Here is a 24,205-nt window from a genome sequence, read left to right as displayed (position 1 = left end):
TTTAACTTTGTTTTTGTAATCACTTTTAACTCAAGTAAAACACTTTTCTGTAAGTGTTACGCACTGCAATATGAATAATTTACAGAGAATTTCATTTAGACCAGCACAACCAGCTGCTTCTTTCATGGTTTACTCTAACCACTCATCTATAATATAGTTATCATCTGTCAATGGCTGCCGTTAAGGCAGCGTGGCCTGTAGTAACTCCTTAACAGAAAAATCAGCAAGTATTGGGAAATTCTAGCTTTTTATCGGAAAAATCACCTTCATTATAAGAAAAACGCAAGGACATAAGCACTGTTCTGTATTTCACCTCAGAAAATTATTGATACCGTGTTAGAAAAGGCTAAAACAATAAATGGACTAGCCACGTAATTCCACTCATTTCTATTCATTGAGCACCATCTCATGAGCGCCCCCTACTGACTTGCTGCCAATTTTCGTACAGTGGGATAGATGGGAAGTGGAATGTTTCTCCCTGATCGGCTCTGATATTACATTCGCCACAACACGTGACACAGCTGCTTGGTCACGGATACACACAAGCCAGTTTACATGCACGCGCACACTCACATCTGGACCGCTCATTAGCATATCTAGTAGAGATATACTAAACAGCCCGGAGCGTGACGTTGTCTTGCTGGAAGAAGCCAGAAAAATGACCTACTTGATGCATGTTAATGGGATTTACACACTTGGGCTAACTATTATAATGAATGCAACGTCCCCCAAATTCCGCTTTCGGCAACTTAACCAAGGTCCAGCAACCTCATTCATTTTTGCAAGCAAGCGTCCCCGCGCCAAAGTGCACGCGGCAGGTGAGTACGAACGGCGCGCGCACACACATAGACAAAAATTACCTACCTAGCCGGGAAATTAAGAGGGAAAGCACGGCGTCATCCGTACCATCTGTCAAAGCTTGGCGCTCAGTTCAGTCACCCAAAATAATTGTCTGCTTTTCCAGACCCTTCTCTCAGCCCACCATTATTTCACCTAAACAGCTCGCAGATATCTACTACAAACAGCTTTAAACTGACAGAGAAACAGTTGGAAACCGCCTCGACCCGGTTAAAAGCCTCCAAAAAACGCCGAGAATTTGGACGATAAAGTGGAGAGCTGAGCTGAGGCGAAGGCTGGAAACTTGTCTGTGTCAACTATTGAATTCTGAAGATTTAGAAAAAAAGTCAATTATGAGAGAAGCTTACCGTGTGTTTGCGGTTTTGCTCCGGTGGTCTTCTGGTTTAACGGGGCTGAAATGATCCAACGTGGGAAAGGATGCCGAGGTTCATCTGAGCTCAACGTGAGGTCTGTCCACTTAGCCCAGTCTCTCTCTCGCTCTCGCTCTCTACGTCTAACCCTCCCTCCCTTCCTCCGTCCCTCGCTCTCTGTATACCTCTCTCTATTTTCCCTCTCTCCATTACTTTGTAACTATCACACAATGACCATAGTCACTCTAAAAGCCTACTATTTTTGAAATAGCGGCCACTGAGTGCCACAAAGACAAACTGTTAGTCTCATAGTGGTGTACTTGGACAAAATATGTGGGTATAGATTTCGCTTGAGCATTGGCGACATCGTGTAAAGGAGCATGGGGTCCTCCCCTAGGAATTTCTTAATTTGCTTCATTCTGTTTTTTTCTGCATCATTTCTGCGTATTTATTAGTACAGTGGAAAACACGCACAAAAACAAAACATGTTTCAGGTAAACATATAGTGAAAGATCATGCAGTCGGACTCTTAGGCATTTTGTGTTGAATTCAAATCATTCCCCGTTTTTCTCATTTAATATTATCCCTGCTGAGTCAACACAAATGTGCAGATGATTAAGTCTTCTGTCCTTCTTGCCGTTTGCAGGGAGAGTCAGAGTGCAGCAGACTGACAGTTCTGTGTGATATCAAGCTGCTTTCGTGCCTTTTTTCTTTTTGTTGGTGGAACCTGCTCAAATGTGCGTGTGACAGCACGTGTCCGTGATGAATTACTTAAATTTATGAATTCCTATTCAGTAGCTCAGATATGTTTCAGCTGGATTTCTGCTTGAGTTCATTCACTTTTTTAGGTATACCTCTTCAGTTTTGTCTTAATGCAAACATGGCAGTGCATTCGGCCATGTTGAGGTTCAAAACAAGCAGAAGAAAAGTAATTTAAATGACTTTGAAAGTGGCATGGTTGTCGGTGCCAGACTAACTCATCTAAAACTGCCGATCTGCTGGGATTTTCCCACCCAAACATCTCTAGGGTTTACAGAGTAGGGTCCAGAAAGGAGAAATTATCCAGCGAGCTGCAAGTCCCTTGGTGAAAATGCTTTATTGATGCCAAAGGGCAGAGAAGAATGGCCAGACTGCTTCGAGCTGATAAGAAGGAAACAGTAAACTTAAATAACCACTCAGGATTAGAATTTGGCGTAAACAGCATGAAAGCATGGATCCATCCTGCCTCATATCAGCAATTTTGGCTGCTGCTGGGGGTGTAATGGGGGATATTTTCTTGGCTCACTTAGTAGTGAGCGTCTTTTAAATGCCACAGCCTACCTGAGTATTGTTGTTGACCATATCCATCCCTGTTATGACCTCGGTGTACCCACTCTGTAATACCTCCTTCAAACAAGATAACGCATCTTGTCACAACGCTTAAATCATCTCAAACTGTTTTTTTGATCAGCACAATAAGTTCACTGTACATAAATAGCCTTTACAGTCGCCAGATCTCAATGCAATAAATCACCTTTAGGATTAGAGTCAATGGGAGATAAGCATCATGGATGTGCAGGTGAGAAATCTGCTGCATATACATCTCACCTATGTAACGCAGTCTATCTCAAAACCAGATGGACAGGCAGTATTATTTTGCAAAAAGGTGAAAAAAAAGTAGCTTACAACTTACTTTTTTGAGAAAAATGTACTAACATTGATTCTCCTCCTTTTCTTTCTGGCACCTTCATTGTTATCGACCTGTCTACGTGTGCATAGAGCCAGAAGAGAGAAGACATCGTACCGCTGCTGACTGAGATAAAAAAGCTGTGTATAATCATATTTCTAATCATGTCCCAGGTGTTAAAAAAAAATTTGAAGTAAAAAGGTTTGCACCAGTTGATGGCAGTGGTGCCTCACTGAGAACTGTCACAGCAATTTTTAAAACAATTAATTGTTATGCGTCTTTCTTTTTTTTTTATTGGTAGAAACAAATGCATCTCCTGTAAATATCACCACTGTCCATCTGCGTCCCTAGCTGAAATAATCGACATCTATGACAAAATATCTTCAAAAACATAGCAGGTGTTGTTTAATTGCCTTCAGTAGTTCCTGGTTAGGTGTTGTGGCTTCTTTGAAAGCCGTGTGGTGTTTGTTTAATCTGACTAAATGTTGCTAGTCTGCATAATCAACTTCAGTGAGTTTGCATTTCTCCCAGTTGCTTCACCTAGAAGCAGGACCAGAAAATTGTCACTTAGAGATGCATTAAAAGAGGAATTTTTGCCAGCTGTGTTCTCTCATTTGCTAAAAACATTTGTGCGACTGTAATTACCACCCTCGCCACACTTCATAGCATATTTTATTTCAGTTTGAGATGTGTTTTCCATATACAACATCAGTCTGAAATTTTAAGCTGATTTTTGTGGTGACTGTTTTTTGTTTTTTTGGGTGAGTAACTTCCAACTAGAAATGTGCAAATTTTCAAGGACAAACAAAACCACTGCAAAACAGGAATGCTAAATTGTTAATCTTACAGTTGTGTGTTTTCTGTGCTTCATTTATCCCTCAATTGTTTTGGATATTTTTAATTTAAAAGAATTTATTTTTCACACTGCAGCAGAAACATGCATTTCAGTACCTGAATGAGGTAAAAAGTAATCATCTACAGGGTGCAGCCTTCATTTGCACAACCATGTTTTTGATCATGTCTTAGCCTGAATTCTGTCTGATGACTAAGAAACAAGAGAGCCTTTAAACAAGTGGTGATGAGACAAGTGTTCCGTGATATGACTAGAAAGAAAGCTTGCAACCCCGAGGTCACTCCTCAGATCCCTTCTACCAGGCTCTATGGAGGTTCATTAATGTCAAAACTACTTCGGCAGCACAAAACAAAGCCAGGCAGTAATCAATCTAGTGCTGAGGATGTGAGAGCTCACAGCGAAAGATTTCTAAGCATAAAACATGTTCTTGAATTAGCCTGTGAGGGGGGAGCTGTCAGCGAATTTTTGCCAATCTTCTGGTTGTTAGGGTCATATATTTTCAAAGTTAAAAAAACAAAACAGATGTACTGATGTAAGGCTGGGTCTGTGACACTGTGCTTTTTGCTCAACTCTAGTGGAGCTCTTTCCGCTCTCAGCTGCAGTTTGCATGAAAGTAAAAAACTACCAAAATTGAACAAAAAGCTTTGAAGAGGCCAAGCAAAGAGAAACACTATTGCTCACTCAAATTTTGGACTCAGTTCTCCTTGTAGACTCAAACTTTGATTTACTATTCTGTCCTTGTTTCCTCCTCAAAGCACAAAGCTCTGTACTTGCTTCCTATTAAATTCAGTCAAGTTCAAAGGTCTTGTGCTCAGAGCCTTGGACGGTCAGCACATACCTCTCTATATAAAAAACCTCTGTTGCTTAGTAATACCAGCAGGAAACTGTTAGTGACAACCGGCCTAAAATGGTAACATTTTGTCTGCATAGTTGCAAAGTGATTTTAAAACAGATAACTAGACTAGATAGTGACATTCTTTCCAACCAGCCAATCAGTTGTCCAGTCATACCTTTTCTTATAAATTGAGTTACGTTCACACTGCAGGTCTTAATGCTCAATTCCGATTTTTTGATCAAATCCGATTTTTTTGTCTGCTTGTTCACACTACAAATAAAATGCGACAGCAAACGCGCTCTAGTGTGAACGCTCAAAGCGGTCCGCATGCGCAAAAGAAGACGTCACACACAACGTGCTCTGTTTAGACCCAGAGCAAACAGTATTGTTTGACTGATGGCCTTAATATAAAGACTAATTTTCCTAATTTTTGCTTTAAGTTATTTTGTTATTTACATAACAATTTAGATAACCTAATAATGATCCTTATTGCTGTTTTAGAGGAGCGGTGCTTCAAAGGATAGTTGCAGATTTCTGTCAGAATCTGCAGATTATACAGTACAAATAAAATGTTCACGTTTCTCCAACGTTGTCTTCCAAACAGTTTCACTGACATCTACACGGAATGGCCAGGAAGCGATCGCGATGTCTTCTCGGGTGCTTCTCCGGCGCTGATAATTTGCGTCTGTCTTGTGTCAGTGATGTAGAAGACGGATTTAATGCGACATGACCGTTCAAACAGCAGTCGCTTTCTAAAACATCGGATATGTATCGGATTCAGTACCACATACGAAAGTGACCCAGATCGGATTTGAAAATATCGGATTTGTGCTGTTCACACTGTCAAACCATGATCGGATATGGGTCGCATAGGGTAAAAAAAAAATCGGATTTAATGCGCTTTCGTCTGCAGTGTGAACATAGCCTTAGAGTCAGTGATTTGAATTTCAGTTTTGATTTTGGCTTCTAATGATTACAAAAACAAGATAACTGAATAAAAACTTTCAGTTATTTGGATGAATTTTGGCTATGAACCTGTTGTTTTGTGTTATGAATCAGCCGCCTTTACAGTGCTCGTCCCTAAAAAGCTCAACCATGCTCACAGTTTAGTTTAACTCAAGGCAAGATGACAGAAGGAGGTTTGTGGTTGAAAATATTTATCTAGAAGAAGCAGGTTGCTGTAAGTGATCCTGTAGAGGGATCATTAGTGATTGCCTGCAGCTGCCTTTGACTCCTTATCACCTGGGAGTGATCCAACCCTCAGTGATGAGGGTTTATCCTTGTTCTGCTTTCAGCATGAGAAGAGGAGGAGGAGGTGTTGGTTGGTCATCGGCTTCAGCTCTCCAGCATTTTCGCCCCCAGGCTTCACTGCAGGTTTCCTGAGGTGCATGAGTCCACTGAGGCATGAGCTTCTTTTACCACAGACTGCACTTGCAGATGTCTAATGGACCCGATCGTGTGGACTGGCAGACATCTCTTTTTTCATTAATTTATTAGCTTTTCATTTGAATAATGGAAATCTCATGTAAAAAGACACTTTTTTAAAAACGCCACTAAATGCATATTGCGTGCTTAAGTTAATGAATGTTTGATGTAATATCCAGATTGTGATTTTTGCTATAATCATTGAGCCCTAAAATACAAATTAACAAATCTTTTATATTTTTAATGCATTTGTTGTCTAGTGCTCGGTCTAATTATCTTTATGTCTATCAAAAGACATAGAAAGTCAACATTGCTGAAGGAACTTGAGGCAGAAAGCCAGGTTAATTATCTGTACACCTTTCATTATGTAGCTGTTTTCAATCATAATGTGACATGAATGGCTTGAATAGACATGCAAACAATAGTCATTGAATGTCAGAATGTTTGCTGGGAGAGGTTCTCCGATTAGGGTTTGATGGTTGTTTTCTCGCTCCAGTCTCAACAAGAAAGGAGACTGTCATAGTCCTTCAGTCCTCGTGGTACTCCTGCCAGTTTTCCTCGCTCTCCACCATGACTCTCTCTCTCCTCTGTCTGTCTGTTTGTGGGTGTGGGTGTGTGTGTGCGTGCGTGCACGCCCTTGCAGGGGCAGGATCCTCTTGGTCCCCGCCCTCCGGCACACCTGTGGTAATTAACTCACCTGCTCCTCATCTGGTGTTTGAGTCGCGGCAGATGCTTACCTTCATTACGTAAGTCTGCTCACCTGTTTCCATGTGTGCACCTCTCACCATCTCTCTTCTGTCCAGCAGTCTTCCCTGTTTTCCTCGAGGAGGATTTGTGTGTGTGAGTCGGAGAGAGAAGTCTGTTTCATTATCGAATCTAAAGACTGAGTGGAACCTATCGGACCATCGACTTGGATACTGTACATAGAGACTGTGGATGTTTCCCTTTTTTGAAAGGCACTGCAAATAGCTTTTTCACATCACTGTTAATAAACTCTCCGAACTGCCTTCTGAATCTGCATTTGAGTCCTGCCTGCTCTCGGACTATGACAGGAGACTGTGCTTTTGAGGCTATATCTCTTAAACGTCAGATCTGCAGGCACCTTTAGAAAGCAACTGAAAGCAATTTGTTTAGATTTAGGTTCGGCCTTGTTTCGCCTTGTGTTTTTATCTGCCTGTGTGCATTTAATGTCTGGCTGCCTCATATTTTGCTTTTTAACCGTTTCTTATTGTGAAGCGCTCTGTGACATATGCTCTTTAAAGGTGCTATAAAAATAACGCCGACTCACTTTCCCAAGAGTCGGTCCCTGCAAGACTTCAAATCTAGACCACCAAATGCTTTCTTTCTCCTTTTTTGTTTGTTTGTTTTCACTCGCTCAATAATTCTGCCATTAATGAACTTCCAAAGATGGGAATTATGCATGAGGTCGGGGAGAATGGGAGGCTTTCCCCTCTTACTCACACAGCTGCAGTCAATCATACAGTAGTACTAGTGCGCATCCCCACTGATGCTGCAGTCACGCATCCCAGGCTGTAATTTATTTTATGCCGTTAATAACACATAAGACATGCTCGCTGCACACATATGCATATGTTAGTCATTTAAAAAATGCATTCATATACGATATATTGCAATACTTAATATATGGAAACAGGACATCATACACTTCATTACAACATTTTGACATGTAGTATAATCAGTGTGCCACAACACTGCAAACTGTCCCCCATCATGGACTTCACTAAAGTTAGAGAACATAGCTGAACACTGAGGATGAAGATGGACAGCTCTGTACCTTTTACCCTAATATACTTGGCAATATAGAGTCATTGTCAGTTGAGTAATTACAGTTATGCTTTATTTATGACCACAGCGCTCAAACAAAATGAGCAGGCAGCAAAATTCCTTTTATTCATTAATTTATTGAAGTGTCAGAGGAACTTCAGAAGTCTTCTGACAGCAGGCACAAATCAGTTTACAGCCCCTTTACCGTTTATTGCTGCGGCTAAACGTGTTCCCTTACACACAGTAATACATTATGACCTTCAGCCTCCAGCCATTTAGAATTTTAGACTATTCATTTTCTGTTACTCTGTGTTTATGCGATTTACCCGCATGCTGGAGTAGGTAGTAATTATCTCACATTCTTGAAATGATTCATAATGCTTTAACATCTAAATCAAAATGCCAGCAAGCAGGGTGCTCTTAGAATACATTTTTATCATCAGCACAAACAAAACATCAGCTGTTTATTAGAGGGAACGATATGCATGCCCAAATCATTTGAGAAATAGCCTGGAGGATGCAACTGCCTGTCCTGTTCATTAATTTAGTAACTGCTGCAAAGATGCCATAATATCACGTCTCTCCAAAATACCCCCCAATGTTTGCCTTTCGCTTCCCAAGCCATTTTTGTTTGTTTCATGTCTTTAGTCAGAAAAAGCCACATCCCGCCTCTCTGTTTTCTCATGCTTTCGCCTTTCCTTTTCTCGGTAATATTCCTCTTTCAAATCCTCCCGGTTTCTGCGTGTCCAGCCTTTTGACGTGATGTGATACATGTCCACACAGTTTCCAGAATATGCATCCCTATACGTAGCTCTGTACACAGCTTCTCTAGCTATTGACTTGGCCTCATCTACTGTCAGCCCCCAGTGAACACCTTGGTCCAAAATTGAGTAGGCATAAGGGGATCCTGAGCCCACAGAGAAAAGCATTCCCCGTAGGCGAGTACCATCACTGCATACATAAAAAAGCCTTGGTCCAGATAAATTCATTTTCTTTCTGATGGAGCACTGCTGAGAGAAAGAAAAGCGTTCATCCTTTGCCAGAGAAACCTTTGCATTGGTGCTATCTACAAAGTTTTTCTGCTCAGTCATTTGATTCTTTGTTGTTTCTCCTCGACTACCAGGACCAGTCTCTGTGCCTCCATGGTAATCACATCCATCGTCCACCTCTCCTCCATCCCACCCACACAACGTGGCAGCCACACACAGCTCAGTTCCTTTGAAAGGGTGAAGCATGTGCGAAAGCAATTTGGCAGCTCCACTCGTGGACAACCGTCGACCGTGGCGAAGTTGGTAAAGCCGCAGCTCGCGAGCCAAAATACGTTTCCAAAGCGCACAGTCGGCTGAAGTGCCTGAGGTCAGGCCCACCAAGTGACTGTGAATGGGCAGGATCTTCTGCGAGGCTGGGCACGCGACGAGGCCTGAGCAACTGGAACGAGTGTCTGCTGCAGCCATCACGCCACCCTGGAACATGAACGCCAAGGTGGTGGTGCCATGAGCCATGGGAAAGGGCAGAGGCACAGACTGTGAAGAGGCAAACGGAAGGCATGTTGGCAAGGAGGAGGATGTTAAGAAGGGGTCTTCAGATGAGACGGCGCTGCAGTTCTGGACTGTGCTGATTTGCCCAAACTGTATCGGACTTTCATCTAAGTACTCTGCCACTGGAATATAAAAGTGAAACAAACTTTTGTTATTGCTAAAGGGCAAACCACTCACATAGTTGGAAGCAATCTTTTTTCCATGTGGCACTGCAGGATACTCTGTAGTTAGACGGTCCTCAAAGACAGACTGAAAATTGCATATGTCCTGTAAAGCCATTAAAAGTGATGACCTATGATTTTGTACACCAAAAAAAGAAAAAGGCTACAAAAGCATATTTTTACAGCATTTTCTGCTTGCTTGAAAAAATCAACTCTTCAATAACATCCAATAAAATTGCCTTCAAAAGCTATTCTCTTGTACACATAGGTATGCCATCAAGAACATATGTGTGTGAAAACAGCAGCCACCTTTTATATAGACCATGTTCGTGTATGTGTGGCTACCTAAAGCAACCCATCAGCAACATTAGCACATGTCATGCCCTTGACTTTGAAACATAAACAGTCAGTGGCCCATGGGTAATTAATTTTGGCTGCCATATCAGGTTGTTTTTCAGATCATATTTCTTCAAAGTCTTGCGTAAGCGCGTTGGCCAAAGAGGACGCAGGGTGATGACAAAGTCTTGGCTCACGTACATCAGATTAAGTCAGCTCTGATGCTTCACTCTTATGGAAAGGTCCCAAATACAATCACTAATAAAGTGAATCAAACAACACTTTTATTACACATCAAGAGTAAATATAGCCGAGCCCTCGTGGGCGCTAGCCCTTTAAAAGCATGCTAATCACTGAACTTGAAACACCAGAATTTCAGGTAATGCTGCATTGCAATGGTACACCCATTGCACGGCTGTTTGGAAATGTTTTCTGGAAGTGTCAAACAGTGAGAGCCAATGTTACTTACCACTCTGAATGTCAAATTTGCTTGTGGTTTTTATTCAGTTTTAAACAACAACAAAAGATGAATGTGTTTCATGTCATCATTTTTGGACAGATTTTCACTGCTTCTGCTCTAATGGTAAGCAATTTTATTCACTCACTTATTCTGCTCACAGGAGACTGCTCTCGTTTTTCGATATACACTACTACAAGCAGTTAGTAACTAACTGGTGATAAATTTTTCAAATTTGGTTGAGAGAATGAAACTTCATGCAAGTCTGTTTTCCCTTTATGTTCATTTAAGTGTATTTCTTTTCCTTCTCTTCACCCAGGGACAGTGTGCTTCACAAGTCATTTCAGCCCACAGCAGTGAGACCCCGCCTGACAATTTTATAGGGTTTGACACCGTCCCTGACAAAGTGGTAGATGGCTCGGTGGTCCGCGTGCGGTATCAGTGCTCTGGGCAATGTCAGCTTGCAGTTGAGGTGGTGGTGTCCACATTGCAGAAGACAGATTTAGTGGTCTTCAGGAGAAAATGGAAAAGCAGCAGACTCCGTGACTACAGGATCCACCAGGTGCTGCTTAGACTGCCTCCGTCCATTTCATATCAACGCGACTTTTTCAACAGGAACATTTTGGACACACAGAATGTGACAGTCCGTGGTTGGCTGGGCAGCTTTAAAAATGGCAGTGAACTCAGCACATACCACAGCTCCATGTTGAGGATTTATAAAGCGCTGCAGATAATTCCACCCTCTGAGCGGCCAAGTAAACCTCCCACTGGTTGCCCGTCATGGTCGGCTCAACTAATGTGGCAGATGACCAGCCACAGAATCCATCAGTGTCCACATGAATCAGGTTTGACCCTTAATCACATTGTCATTTCCTCTGCATGTCTCATCTTTATCTCCAAAGCTTTTAAAGAACACATGCAAGTGTTTGCAAACGGAGCCTTTCGCTGTTCTGTTTGATCCCAGACATAATCGATATGCTAAGGTTCCCTCTGGCAAGTACTGGTGAGCGCTTTGGAGTGATCCGCAGGTTCCAGCCTTTTATTGACAGAGCTCTAGAGAGAACCCGGCGTCACGCTGTGACACAGCCCAGGTTGGACTTCTAATTTACCTCATTTTAGCTGGAACTTATTTAGTATGAAGTTCAGCCACACAGCATGAAAAATCTCCAGCTGAGTTTCCAAATGTTGAATCAAAGGATTAAGTAAAACAGAGTGTTTGATATTATATGTTTCAAAGGTACTCTCCGGCCCATTTTCCTCAAATATAAAGTACATAATAGCTCTGCTTTGTGTTTATATCAGCAGAATGACAGGTCACAAGTCACTGATCATTTCCTTTTCAGTGCAGGCATCAGTTAGAACACACTCTACTTTTAGTTTTACTTCAGTGTCTTTTTAAATGACTTTACAAGCTTCACCAAGCCGCTTCACCAGAGCATATAAGCTTTTTACTTACGGTCAATGAAAGACAGCGAGGTCAGGCATTTTTAACAGACAGCGCCGCGTTTTAAATTCAACCTCATGCTTGAGTGGATGAAGAAATGATTTGTCAAATCATGTTTCATTGCTTGGCTTCCAGCGTCACCTTATCTGTGTGGATATACCTACTGAAATGGTGTCAGAAGAAGCTCTGTGGGATCATCCATCATGTCAATAGAAAAAATTTATATGACACAGTTCTGATGCAGCTTACGAACACAGGTGGGTCATGCCAGCTCATGTGTACACCTGATAGGGGATTACAAAGAGGTGTCACAACATGATTGTGAGTGAAGATTTGTGGTTTTTGCGCAGATGTGATTTATTAATATTGCTAGCACAAAAAATATGTATTAATAAGGAGCTTTGGATCTCCTGTGGTGAAATTCACGACTGTCATATGTGCCGTACAGGGAACATCATAATTCAGGCACGAAAGATAACTGGAGAAGATGAAGCATTTCAAGTCCAAGCAATGTTGCCTCTCTTGAAATGGATTAGATTAGACTATTACATACAGGACTCAGAGGTAAAACGCCAAAGAATGACTCTGGTGGTGGGATGAGGAATAAAAATCAAAATAATGCTCTGGCAACATCTTATAGTCATTCTTTTTCTGCTGGGTTTTCTTTGGACTTCTAGCTTTTGTTTCCCTTTGGAACAGCTGTAAGATCTTGAAAGATGGTTTATTTCCAGCTGGGAAACTCCAGGCGATTGCAGTGTGTACTGCAATTTGGAGTTGTTTAAAGCTGAGCAGGTTTTTCAGGACTCATGTATTGTTATGTTTGACTTTTAGGTGCTGCTGGAAACCACATGGGATGGTCAAACTCAGAAACATTTATACAAGTACGATTATGATTTTTGGTATAAAATAAGCAAAACACACTGTTGCCAAGTTTCTGGAAAATAAATATTGTTTGCTCAGTGATTGTGATTGCTGGTTTGAGTGGTATTAAATGTCATAGATTTCAGGACAGCATTCATTACGATGACACAGATGGATACTTTGTGATTGGAGGAGGCAGTTACTTACAAGGCATCCGTGGGTATTTTGGGCCTATCAGATACTACCGTTTTGGAACCAAACAGGTAAGTGTAAAGAGGTAAAATGTATTCATTTGCTTTGCTTTCTAGCACAGCCTCACTCTAAAACAGTGTATTATGATCTCAAGGTCATAAAGTATTAATGTTTCATGCCAAATTATGTCAGCAAACAGCCTGACCACGTGTAAGAGTACACAGGTAATGAAATGAGGCAGTGATAAAATCATATGCATTAGTGGACATTGTAGGTTTTTCCTTATTATCTGCCATATATATGCAGTTTTGGTAAGAATTTTACACACACCCATCATGCAGGTCATGATAATTTTTTAAAATTATTTTTTGAACTGTTCTTTTCTGGATTGGATTGATTGTACTGCAGTCATCTTTTAAAAAGTTTCAAAAATTGGGTACACAAGTTTGGATGCATTTTGGAGTTTTTCTAATCCACACAGGATCAAAATTATACATACCAGTTGAAATATATGCATACACCCCGACTAATATTTGATTAATTATTTGCTAAATGTCCTTTAATCGTTCATTTATTCATCCCTGGATAAGTCAAAGCAAATGGATGGGTGTATGGTTCTTCAGACATTTGCACCTCCACTGGACTTTTGGTAGCCATCAAGAAGCTTCATTCTAATTCAAATGGGCAGAATTCCGGCTGGATATTTGCCTGCTCCTCTTGGCAGAGTTGGGAGAGTTCTTACAAATTGGTTGGTTTTACTGGCACAGATCAGGCTTGTAGGTGTAGCCCACAAATTTTCTATCAGGTTGAGGTCGGGGCTTTGGGAAAACCATTGCAGAAGCATATCCATTCCAAAACCAGTTCTGATGTGTGTTCGGGATCATTATTGGAATATCCAATTTTATACAAGTTTCAACTGTCTAGCTGTTTGAGCTAAACGTAATTTTTTTTGAGGTAGTTCTCCTTCTTCGTTATTCCATCCACTTTTTGCAGTGTATCAGTAACCAGCAGCATGATGCTAAATAAGTTCTGAGCTTTGGTAATCCAGCAAGTGCTGCCAAATAAATCATTTTATGCATGTAAGGATAAACTACTAGTTTTAGTAAATATTCTAAACAAGAATAAGAGATAGAACCTCCTGAACCACCTTTTAAAAGATCTAAATGAGTGTTTTGTATATGTGTGATTTTTTTACAACCATTACAGATATATTGTTCAATCATTCCAGCCTTGAAAAACAACAGTATTCATCACTAAAAGCCCCACATTACCATGACATTCATGCCCATGATGAGTGTAAACGTCTGACCACCATACTATTAGCAATGATGGAACTTTTAAACAATGATGGTTTTTGTGAAAATAATCCCTACAAGCCAAAGGTCAAGTCTTCAGGGAGGCCAAATCCCTCTGAACATTCATTTTCAGACAGTTTTTTCCTGCTTGTGAATCTTTATGATGTCATTGTCATCTGATATCTGTAATAGGGTCATCTCAAGCACAGTTCTCACTGTGAGCACAGAAACCCCACACACTTGCTGGTCAAGCCTCCAATCATATGAATCTAGACTAAAATGTGTATAAAGGGAGAGGAACTATAACGGCTTGTATTAGATAGTGGGTAAACCAAGAGGATGCACCAAGGGCCAGTAAAATATTGCTACGATTTTAGGCTGTGAATCAAGGAAAGATAAGAATAAAGAAACAAAACTGGAAAAGAGCACAGTAGTTACATTTTAAAGACAATTGTATCCTAAATATCTTAAACCCAAACCAAAATAGAACTAAACACGAGGGACATTGTTTGCTTAATCTTTTGCCCACTGATACAACATCACTTTATCACTATTTCAATTATAAATCAGTACAGATCAGATATTCTTAGATTACAGAGATGAAGATGCTGCAATAGCTTGAAGAGATGACACATTATTGCAACAACTGAGAAAAAAAACGTTAGCTTTTGATTGCGACTTTTTCCATTCTTGTACAAGTGGTGACGCATACATTTTTTCAAGGTGATGACATTTACCATTCAGGAGAAGACTGCAGTGAGTCTGGCACACCTCATATGACGGTATAAATACTCATGAGGCTGCGGTGATGTCATGATGACCATTAACTAGGCTTAATACTTCCTATTTCCTCTGTTTTATGCCTGTTAATGCTAATTTCAAATACAGATTTATTCATATCACAGATCAAAAACCAACTTCCCTCCATGCCAACATTAAATGAATTGCAGAGGATTCACCAAGAGTGTCAGGAAATAAGAGCATTTACAAAAGCTTTTATGCAAGAAGTGAATGAAAATTACCTCCTGTCGCCAGTAAGTAGAGGTAAAAAATTTTTTTTTATATTTCCTATAAAAGCCATGTTGCACCATTCTGGGTGGAGTGACCTTTAAGAGACCTAATATCAAGTGTGTCAATACACTGAAAGTGCACCCATTGAGTATGGAAAGAACGCTGTGAACAGGTTCCTTTTTTTGTTTCATTTCAGATGTCTGTACCCCCGACTTCTTAAGGCTGTTGGGTCAGTTTGCATCAAAAGAGAAAACATGCACACAAACATGGACGTTTGAAACACAGATAAAGTACAGCACTCTCTTTCAGCTCTTGCTAAGAAAGGAGGTGGAAATCAGAACAGGTAGATATTTTTTTATCTGGTTATAACCTCAATCACCATAAAATATCTGATTTATAGAGGATACATTATTTAATAAACACCTATCTGTTTCTGAAGGGTCTTTAAACTTGAAGGATCTCGGGAGCGTTTTGTTTGAGGAGACAGTCGGAACAATGTTCTCTGTGGATAAAGCACAAATGAAAATCACATCCCAATCAATGGCTGCGTTACAAGAATCCTCCTGCTTAGGAAATCACAGAGCATCTCTCTTATTGGCCACCATCCATCTCTCCGGCCTGGGACATTCAGTCAATTATGAGCAGGTACAGTCAGTGCCTTCGTTGTATCTTAATTACTATTTTATCGCACGTAAAGCAATTTGCATGTAACAGGTAATACTAACCCCCTTGCATTTTTCAGGGTCACGTCTATAGTTTGATTGGTGCCTTAGGTGATGACCGTTTTGCCCTGATGCATGCAGGGTACAAACACTTGATGGGAATTGATGGGTTTCCTAAAGACTTGGAAATGGCTTATAGCTACTATTCCAACATTGGAACGCAGACCTGTATCGACAGTTCCAGGATATATGAAAACAAGGTATGTTTAGATCATTAAGATCACTTCTGAATTTGTGTTTTTATTTGAATAACTAATAATAGCCTTGATAATAGAGGAGTTCGTGTAAGTTGAGAGTGGCGTTAGTTCATGCAGGGCATGAAGTCAAGCTGAGCCAACAGTTCAAACAGATTAGCTGATAGCAGCTGATTTTAATGCCAGCACACGTCAGAGAATCACTCAGCTGATAATCATCTGAACATTAGATAGCCAGATCTCTTGTAGGCTGTACTATAAATATTTTATTCCAGTAAATGATTAATCAAGCCTGGGATAATTAAAGTATATTTCAGTTTTATGCTGCTCTAGCTTGTCTGTTGCTGATACTGACTCTGTAAGCCACTTTGCAACCCTCCGCCTCATCCCTGCTCCTCCTTAACATAGTGTTACTTAATCAGTATCAAGTGGTTATCTCTGTTGTCTGCTGCTTATCTGCTTACCTTTGCCTCTTCATTATACAACAGTATTACCGAAACAAAAATATAATTACATCTTTCATTTCAATTGTATTTATTTAACAGCAGCCTTAAGGTGCTTTCTGTTGTAAGGTAAAGACCCTACAAAGGAAACACCAACAATCATATGACCCTCTATGAGCAAGCGCTTTGGTGACAGTGGGAAGGAAAAACTCCCTTTTAACATTAAGAAACTAGGAGCGGCCATCTGCCACGACCAGTTGGGTTGAGGGGAGGGAGGTTGGGGTGAGGGGCTTATATATGGGGTGAGGGAATTTGTTACATGGGCTCATATAAGATATGCTATAACATACAGTTTGTTAAAGTATATTCAAAAAGCTAGATCTGCGTATTTATTTCCTTTAAAGTTTTTTTTAAAGAATAAGATGAAAAGATTGATACCTCTCTCATATCCGTGTATTGAATATGCAACTACAGCGAGCTTAGCTTAAAAACACACAAAGCGCAGTATGAAAACAGCCATTCAGACACAAATGTATTCATACAAACATGCACGCATGCTGTGGAAATGACATTCTGCCTTCAGAATATGATAATAATGTGTCTGTTAGTCCAGCCATTTGTGAATGATTTAGCTGTGTTGATGAATGGAGGAACTGCACTTGAAAGATGAGGAGCGCACTATGAGAAAAGGCTACATCCGACTGATTTCCTGTTGATTCTTCGAGTATTTAAATAAGCATGCTTCTAATGAACAGAGGTACATGAAAACAGCAGAGAGACCTTACTGTCTATTCCAGCTTCAACAAGGCAGTGCACCTAGAAAACAACTGTAGCAAGCCTAGTAGTGATCATTTTTCCGTGGCATATTGACCGAGCTTTTTAAGAGCTGACAACAACCCCCTGAATCCAATCTTGATAAAAGCAACGAAAACCTATTTTCTATTTTCTCTTTCTTTTCGTGTTGTTTTGTCTCTTCTCGGTGGTGTGGGCTCAGCTTAAAGACAAAACAATGATGTCATGCACTTCTGTGCACCAATCAGGATTCAGCACTATTTAAATCTCAGTGTTGTGACTGTGCTGGGTTGTTAGCTTATGTTGCCTGTCAGTCAGGCTTGGGCAGACTTTGATTTGTTAACTTGAAAACAAAAAAAGGAAAAAGCTAGTTGCTAGTTTCTTTTGTTTTTAACCTTTGACTGTATCTTGAGATTATTTAAAGTGGCTATAAAAAAAAGTGTTGCACAATCTGGGTTCTCTGTCTCGGCTCTCATTGTTCAAGCTGCAGCATTCTACTGAAAAAGCTCTAAAAGGCCATTAAACTCGAACTCACAAACACAGCGTCTTTAATTTTAATTCAAATTACAATTTTATCTTCCAGTGATTATGAAAATAAGATAATCAAGACGACAAGATTACACTTTTTTTTTCCAATTATACTGTGGCTTTTTCTTTCAACGCCACAACTTTTGTTTACTTTTGTAGCTCCCTAAATCCCCAATTCACTCTTTCTTTATATATTATTAACTTTACAATTACAGTTCAGTCAATAGACTGGTATAAAAGCCATTTCTAGTCTATTATTTTTCCACATAATCATGATTTGCCCGTTTTTAAGGTATACCTGTTAAACTGCTCAGTAACATAAATCAGCCAATTCTGTAATCAGTCAGTCAGAATCAACAACTGAATGCATTTAAGAATTTAGACATGGTTGAGACAGCCTACTGAATGAGAACAATCTGCTGTAAAATAGGGAAAAGTGCTGATTTAAGTGATGTTGAACGTGACATGGTTGCTAGTAGCAGATGGCTTGGTCTGAGTATTTCAGAAATTGCTGATCAACTGGGATTTTACCGCACAACCGTGTCTAGGGTTTACATGCTCCAAAAAGGGGTAAATGTTTCATATCTGGGTGTTAATACCTCGTTAATATCAGAGAACAGGGAAGACTGGCTAGAATGCTTCGAGCAGATTGGAAGGGAAAAGTAAGACACGTGCAAGGTATGCAGAAGACCTTCTCTGAACGCACAACACTGGTTGCCAGTCCTGTCAGCTAAGAACAGCAAACTGAGGCAACAGTTCACAAAGGCTCATCAAAAATGGACAATTTGAGGTTGGAAGCAATTTCTGTTGCCACATTTAGATGTTAGGATGAGAATTTGGTGTAAACATGAAAGCATGAACCTTATCCATCCTGCCTTGTATTGGTGTGTGATGATTTCTTGGCACACTTTGAGCCCCTTAGTACCAATTAAGTATCATTCAACCAGAACAACTTACCTGAGTATTGTTGCTGTCCATTTCCATCCATTTATTACCACAGTGTACCCGTCTTCTGATGGCTGGTAAATTAACCGCTGTAACTGTAGTAGTCAAATATAGTGACGGTAGCGTTTTTACTCATAGTGCTAGTATCACCAGTTGTTTACTATCATAACACATCTGTTTGTCTTTTCTAAAGCAACACTCAACTGAACATATCTATTTAAACAATGAAGAAGATTTAAACAGACTGACACATGAGACAAAAGATGATTTCCAGTATCTGAAATTCCAAGCAGAGAGAGGAGACATCGAATCTCAGGTATGTGAGCTACACGAAATCTTTTGACTTCTGACAAGATGAACTGTTGAAATATGTGCATGTGACCCGTTCAAATTCAGTCATACTTTAATTTCTCCTTCGTGGTCAATAGCACAGTCAGTGTTCAGAATAGGCTAATAAAAACTCCATTAACTTTAGAAACGCATGGGAACAATGCTGTACTGGGGACAAAATGGAGTCTCAAAGGACATAGTGAGTGCGGCGAAATGGATTGAGAGAAGTGCTATGCAAATGAAGGATCCCTCTGCGATGTACGACTACTCCATCCTCCTGATGAAGGTAGTGTAAGATAGTAAAAATGGCTATTTTACAATTGAATTGAACGATGTGTGCATGTGTGTGCGACGTCTGTGTTTTGACAGTTATCGATTCACTGATTGATGTTGATTCGTTCAGGGCCAGGGAGTGAAAAGAAACTACACCCGAGCTTTTCGGCTGCTGAGAAAAGCAGCAGCAATGGTGAGAGTGTACAAGTCAGTTGGTGTGTTTACAGTGTGTGAATTCGCTATGAATACCGGCGTCTGTTTCCTTGCTTTAGGGCTCAATTAACGCCTTGAATGGTTTAGGCTGGTATCATGGGACTGTACTGAAGGACCACAAAAATGCAGCGAAATACTTTGAACAAGCTGCTTTAAACGGGAGCGATGATGGGATGTTCAACCTGGGGATTTATCATCTCAGTGGGATGGACCCAGATAGACCCTGGAGAAATGAGGTTTGATTTCCACAACTTCAGAAATGGATTTTTATCCAGGTATGATCAACGAGCCAAACTGTGTTGTTTTTTTTTTAATGATCTGCAGAGTGCTGCTTTTGAGCAGTTTCTCAACGCGTCTCGGTTTGGTCATGTCACTGCATCAGTGGAAGCTGCTCGGTACCTTTCGATGGGAAGCCTGGAAGGGGTGTCTCAGGATATGAAGAGAGCTGTAATGTAAGGGGCTTTCATTAGCTTGTTGAAGAAAGCTTTGTTATGGGCTGTTGCACTGTAGCCTGCAGCTTAGTGGCATCTAATTTCAATGACAGTGGCTAATTCAAGGTCAGAACCCAGTATTTGCATATCTAAAAATAAGAGCCACTGTCACCGCATTATTGTCTGGCGCAGAGAGATTCTGCTTACCAATGTTCCTCTGGTATCTTATGAATTTAAAGAGGCTCCTCCTACAGCTGTTGATGCTTGTGTTTAGAATGACCTCAACAATTTGGAACTATTTTTAGATCACATTAAAATATTCTCTGTTTAGGTGGAGTTAATTATATCCCATAATACATCAGGTGTCCTTTAACCTCTATGCAGTCTGCTGAAAAAGGTCTGTGAGCGAAATGGACACCTTGGATTTATGATCAGAGAGGCTCTTCAGGCCTACCTCCAGGGCTCTTGGTAGGGAAACATTAATTTCAATTACTTTTCAAATGCCCGCATTTAATCATTGTCGCTGCTCTTTATTATTGTCTTTGCTTCGTCACATTTGTTTCATTGTGTTTCCAACAGGCAGGAAGCCTTTGTGAAGTACCTTTTGGCAGCTCAAACTGGTCTGGTTTTGGCCCAAAGCAATGTTGCACACCTGTGTGAGGTGAGTGCATGCTCTTTCACCGGTTTAACCCATTATGACTACCCTAAAACAAAACACAGCCTGGGCTTTTCGTCATTATCCTGCAATCACGTGTGGAATTCTGATTGAAGCTGATGAACAAATTGCACATAATTCCTCTATTAAAATCATCATTGTCACTGTGCACTCGTTCTCCGAAATGCAGGAGCTGAATCTCGGTTATGAATGTCAGTGGAGATATCATAACTACTCTATATTAAACTATGACCCGCATCCTTTCGGTGAGTTTTTCTCATTTCATTTTGCTTTAAATCCATTTTCCCTGTCAATCTGGTCACTGAACAGAAAGTATTTATCTTCTTTTATAGCTCTACTGAAAATGGGAGACTACTACTACTACCATTCCCCCGGCACACAAGAGGACTCATTATCCTTGGCTGAGCAGGCCATATCAATGTATAGCAGAGCAGCACTAGCAGGCAGCCCTCAGGTGACAGATTTACTTCAGCTATAATCTCATCACCCTGTGATAAACTTAATTAAACTTCCACAGGCTCTGGCCCTCTGCAATAAAAGCAACAAACAGCATTGTATTGTGTTATTATTTAGATACTTTCTCGGTGAATAAGCCATCATTGCTGTTATGATTTTGTTTTTCATATTGGCTCACAGGGAATGTACAACTTGGTTGTTTTGGCACAAGAAGGCCACAGTCTTCCCCGGAGCATCCTCAGATTCGTTAATGTTTCGCATCACGATGATCTGGATATGGTGATGGAGAAGATCCTAAAAAGGTGCTTTTTAAAATTTAATCAGCTTTCACAACCACAGTGAATAATGATGGTCATTAATGGGATCTCTAGTACGTTGGTAAAACTTTGAAATACTGCCATTTGAACAATACTACAAAGGTTTAATATTCCTAATGTAAATTCTCAGGAAGCTTTGTAGTGGTACATTTTTTAAATTACTTTCTTGCCATGTGTGAGATAAAATGATAGTTACCACTCCTGTCTGTCTGCACTGCTAAATCCACCTTTCTTGTGGAGTTGTGCCGGCTTTGCTCATCTGTCTTTAGTTTGAGCTGAAGTTTTTGACAAAGGCAGTTAGCTAACAACAGTGGTTCCCACTTATCAGCCACAGCGTCAGAACCATCCATCCATCCATTTTCTTTTACTCATCCTGTTCAGGGTTGCAGGGGGAGCTGGAGACTGTCTCAGCTGTCAAAGGGCAACTTGCAGGGTACACCCTGGACAGGTCATCAGTCTGTCACAAGGCTAATAGAGAGAGACAACCCTTCACAATTAGAATCACCGATTAACCTAACATGCATGCCTTTGGACTGAAGTACCTGGAGAGAACTCACGCAAACACAGGAAGAAGATGCAAATGTCAAAATGCTAAATACTGCCTGCATCTCTCCATGATGCATAAGGTGTCATTTGGCTTTGGTGCCTTCACACATTAACAGACAGATAATCCTATTTTAGCAGTTTACAAAGTCCATTAAAAAAGGTTCGAGAGATGGCAGCGTCATTAGTCGCGGGCTTATCAGCCTGGGGGTTATGCCCATTTGCACTTACACACTTGCTGTTTCATTCAGTTTCCATTGCCTTTTACTTTCACATGCTTTTCAGGTTTAGGAAAAGATTGTAGTTAGGGTTAATATATACTTTAGACCCTTTTGGTTGATGACATGCTTTTGACATGTCTAGCAAGTGACACTCTGCAGCCAAAGGACATTGTGTAACTGAGACATGCCAGCTATTTTGCTATTTTTAAGTGTTCGAGGAGTGATAACCGACTGGTGCATCGCTCTGGTACAACTAAAACAGCTCTGATCTTTCAGAGGAACATGAGACCCCCGGGTTATCCTGCGGTGTCTTGCACCTGGGGGCTCAGGGGATGGGAGCTTGTTCCAGCACATCCAACAGATCCTTACTTGAATCGGAAACTGAGGAGTCTGGATCAAAGCAGTGAGGCAGGGCACACTGACAGGGAGGTCAGGGTCATCAGTACATAAAAAGAGGGATACACACTCCAGCTCCGAGACATTTTCCGGCAGAATTTATTATCTCAGTTCAACTCTTATTTAATACATGAGGTTTATTATGTAACCTCTTTTTCCAATCAAGACTAAATACACAGTGTATGCTTTAGGATATAGACACATTGTGATGGACAAGTTGCTATGAGCGTGCAATGTCCTTGGTGTCTCACTCAGATCCACCCCCTGTTTGTCATGTCTGCTTACAAAATAACAACATAGTGACAGCTAAAATGCTCATGGTGAGACTTCAAAAGAGAAGACCACAGCCCAGTTGGTGATGCTGTGATGCTGCAGTCTATCTTTTAATGAGAACTCTACGTCTGTAAAATGTTTAAACGAGTGGAATATTTCAAGCGAACTGCCATCCGCATTAATGCCAGGACACAAATTTTCCAATAACATGATTTTATATGATAACAGTTTTATTCATCTGTCAGTGGTTTGAATCTGCTCGTTCAATGTGGGCTTCTACTGCTATTTCTAAATAGGTATGAGGGCGTGTTATATTATATTTTTTATCTCATGTAACACAGTTTTCATGTTTATCTCCTAAGATGTGTAGACATGGAGGCTGAAGAGGCAGTGACGCCCTGTTCTTTAGCTCTGCTTGGACTCCAGATGGGAAAAGCCTTGAGGAGAATGACTCAGAATGGTGCACAGCTCCTCTTGGTAAGCATAAGGCGATATACTCATGCTGTGTGTAGTAAGGGGAAACATACCACACGCTGCACTCACAAACTACAGAATATTAACATCCTTCAGTATTTGAAAAATGCAAAAATGTTAATTTTATCTTCATCATGAGTATGGCGTTTTGTTTTGTGAATGGAAATGTGAACTGCTTCTTTGTAATCCTTTGTAGGCATATGCATCTCTTCTTTCTGTCCTTATCTTTGCTGTTGTGGTGCCTTTGCAGAGCAGTCTTGGTAAGTATTTGTGTGGTTCACTACTGCGCTTAATTGCCAGTGGTTGCCACAAGATGGTGCAGTTTCATTATACATTGCTTTACACTACCCATTTTTATGATTTGCAAATTTGCAAATAATCTATATACTGTCAGTGTCATGTTTGCTGCTGGAAGTGTCTTTACAACCATTCATCCTCCCTCTTTTGTAAATTAACACAGGGAACAGAAATCCTACAAATGCACTAAGGGCAAGGAATGGCGGCGTCGTGAACAGGGAGCAAGATGGCACCATGGGAAGAACCTACAGAGGGGCATGGAATCTAAGGCTTACCATGAATGGGGAGCAGTGGTTGCGACAGATCAGCGATTTGGCCGTGACTGCGTCTGGCGTGTGCCTGTGTGCTTTCTGGACCACACTCCTCTATCATCTTTTATGACATAAGATACCAAGAAGAGTGATCCCATAGCCACAGCAAAAGCCTCAGACGCTACATATTGTAAGAGCACACATTTAGCAGATGAGTTACAGAACTATTCGTGTGACACATTTGTGTTTTGGAGGCTTGTGACAGGAAGGGAGAAGGAAAAGAAGGTCAGGTTGTGAGCAAGCTGCTTTGGTTGAGTTAATAATTTTTCTCCTGTAATCATTTTTTTTTGTTTTATTTGTGGA

The 24,205-nt window shown here is 40.6% G+C and overlaps 3 protein-coding genes across 3 annotated transcripts in view; 1 reads left to right on the top strand and 2 right to left on the bottom strand.

The window, feature by feature from the left end:
• The window catches only part of LOC147301260 (cadherin-7-like), a 28,046-nt gene extending 26,713 nt beyond the window's left edge, over nt 1-1,333 (bottom strand). Inside the window, exon 1 of the mRNA XM_086283907.1 lies at nt 1,206-1,333. The gene's annotated coding sequence lies outside the window, so the exon portion shown is untranslated. The remainder of the gene's footprint in view (nt 1-1,205) is intronic.
• Nucleotides 866-24,205, top strand: LOC147301258 (protein sel-1 homolog 3). Its single transcript, XM_086283908.1, has 26 exons — nt 866-1,305; nt 5,858-6,733; nt 8,896-10,390; nt 10,584-11,109; nt 11,229-11,355; nt 11,844-11,965; nt 12,157-12,272; nt 12,540-12,589; nt 12,709-12,832; nt 14,962-15,100; nt 15,264-15,410; nt 15,507-15,712; nt 15,810-15,989; nt 18,885-19,007; nt 19,167-19,307; nt 19,425-19,487; nt 19,567-19,743; nt 19,832-19,959; nt 20,323-20,406; nt 20,518-20,599; nt 20,784-20,859; nt 20,947-21,068; nt 21,251-21,372; nt 23,183-23,297; nt 23,491-23,554; nt 23,755-24,205. Exons 3-26 carry the CDS (start codon nt 10,151-10,153, stop codon nt 23,970-23,972), a joined length of 3,492 nt encoding a protein of 1,163 aa, XP_086140034.1. The 5' UTR covers nt 866-1,305; nt 5,858-6,733; nt 8,896-10,150; the 3' UTR covers nt 23,973-24,205.
• psmb11b (proteasome 20S subunit beta 11b) lies at nt 7,645-9,801 on the bottom strand. The gene has a single exon (XM_086283909.1). The coding sequence runs from the start codon at nt 9,587-9,589 to the stop codon at nt 8,417-8,419; it is 1,173 nt and encodes a 390-aa protein (XP_086140035.1). The 5' UTR covers nt 9,590-9,801; the 3' UTR covers nt 7,645-8,416.

This window comes from Aulonocara sp. 'chitande type north' Nkhata Bay, linkage group LG23, assembly GCF_057382095.1.
Source record: "Aulonocara sp. 'chitande type north' Nkhata Bay isolate Kocher_YH1m ecotype deep benthic linkage group LG23, A_spYH_male_GT1.1, whole genome shotgun sequence".
In the NCBI taxonomy this organism is placed as follows: Eukaryota; Metazoa; Chordata; class Actinopteri; order Cichliformes; family Cichlidae; genus Aulonocara; species Aulonocara sp. 'chitande type north' Nkhata Bay.
The sequence above is the reverse complement of the archived record's forward strand: the minus strand, read 5'-3'. Positions and strand labels throughout refer to the sequence as shown.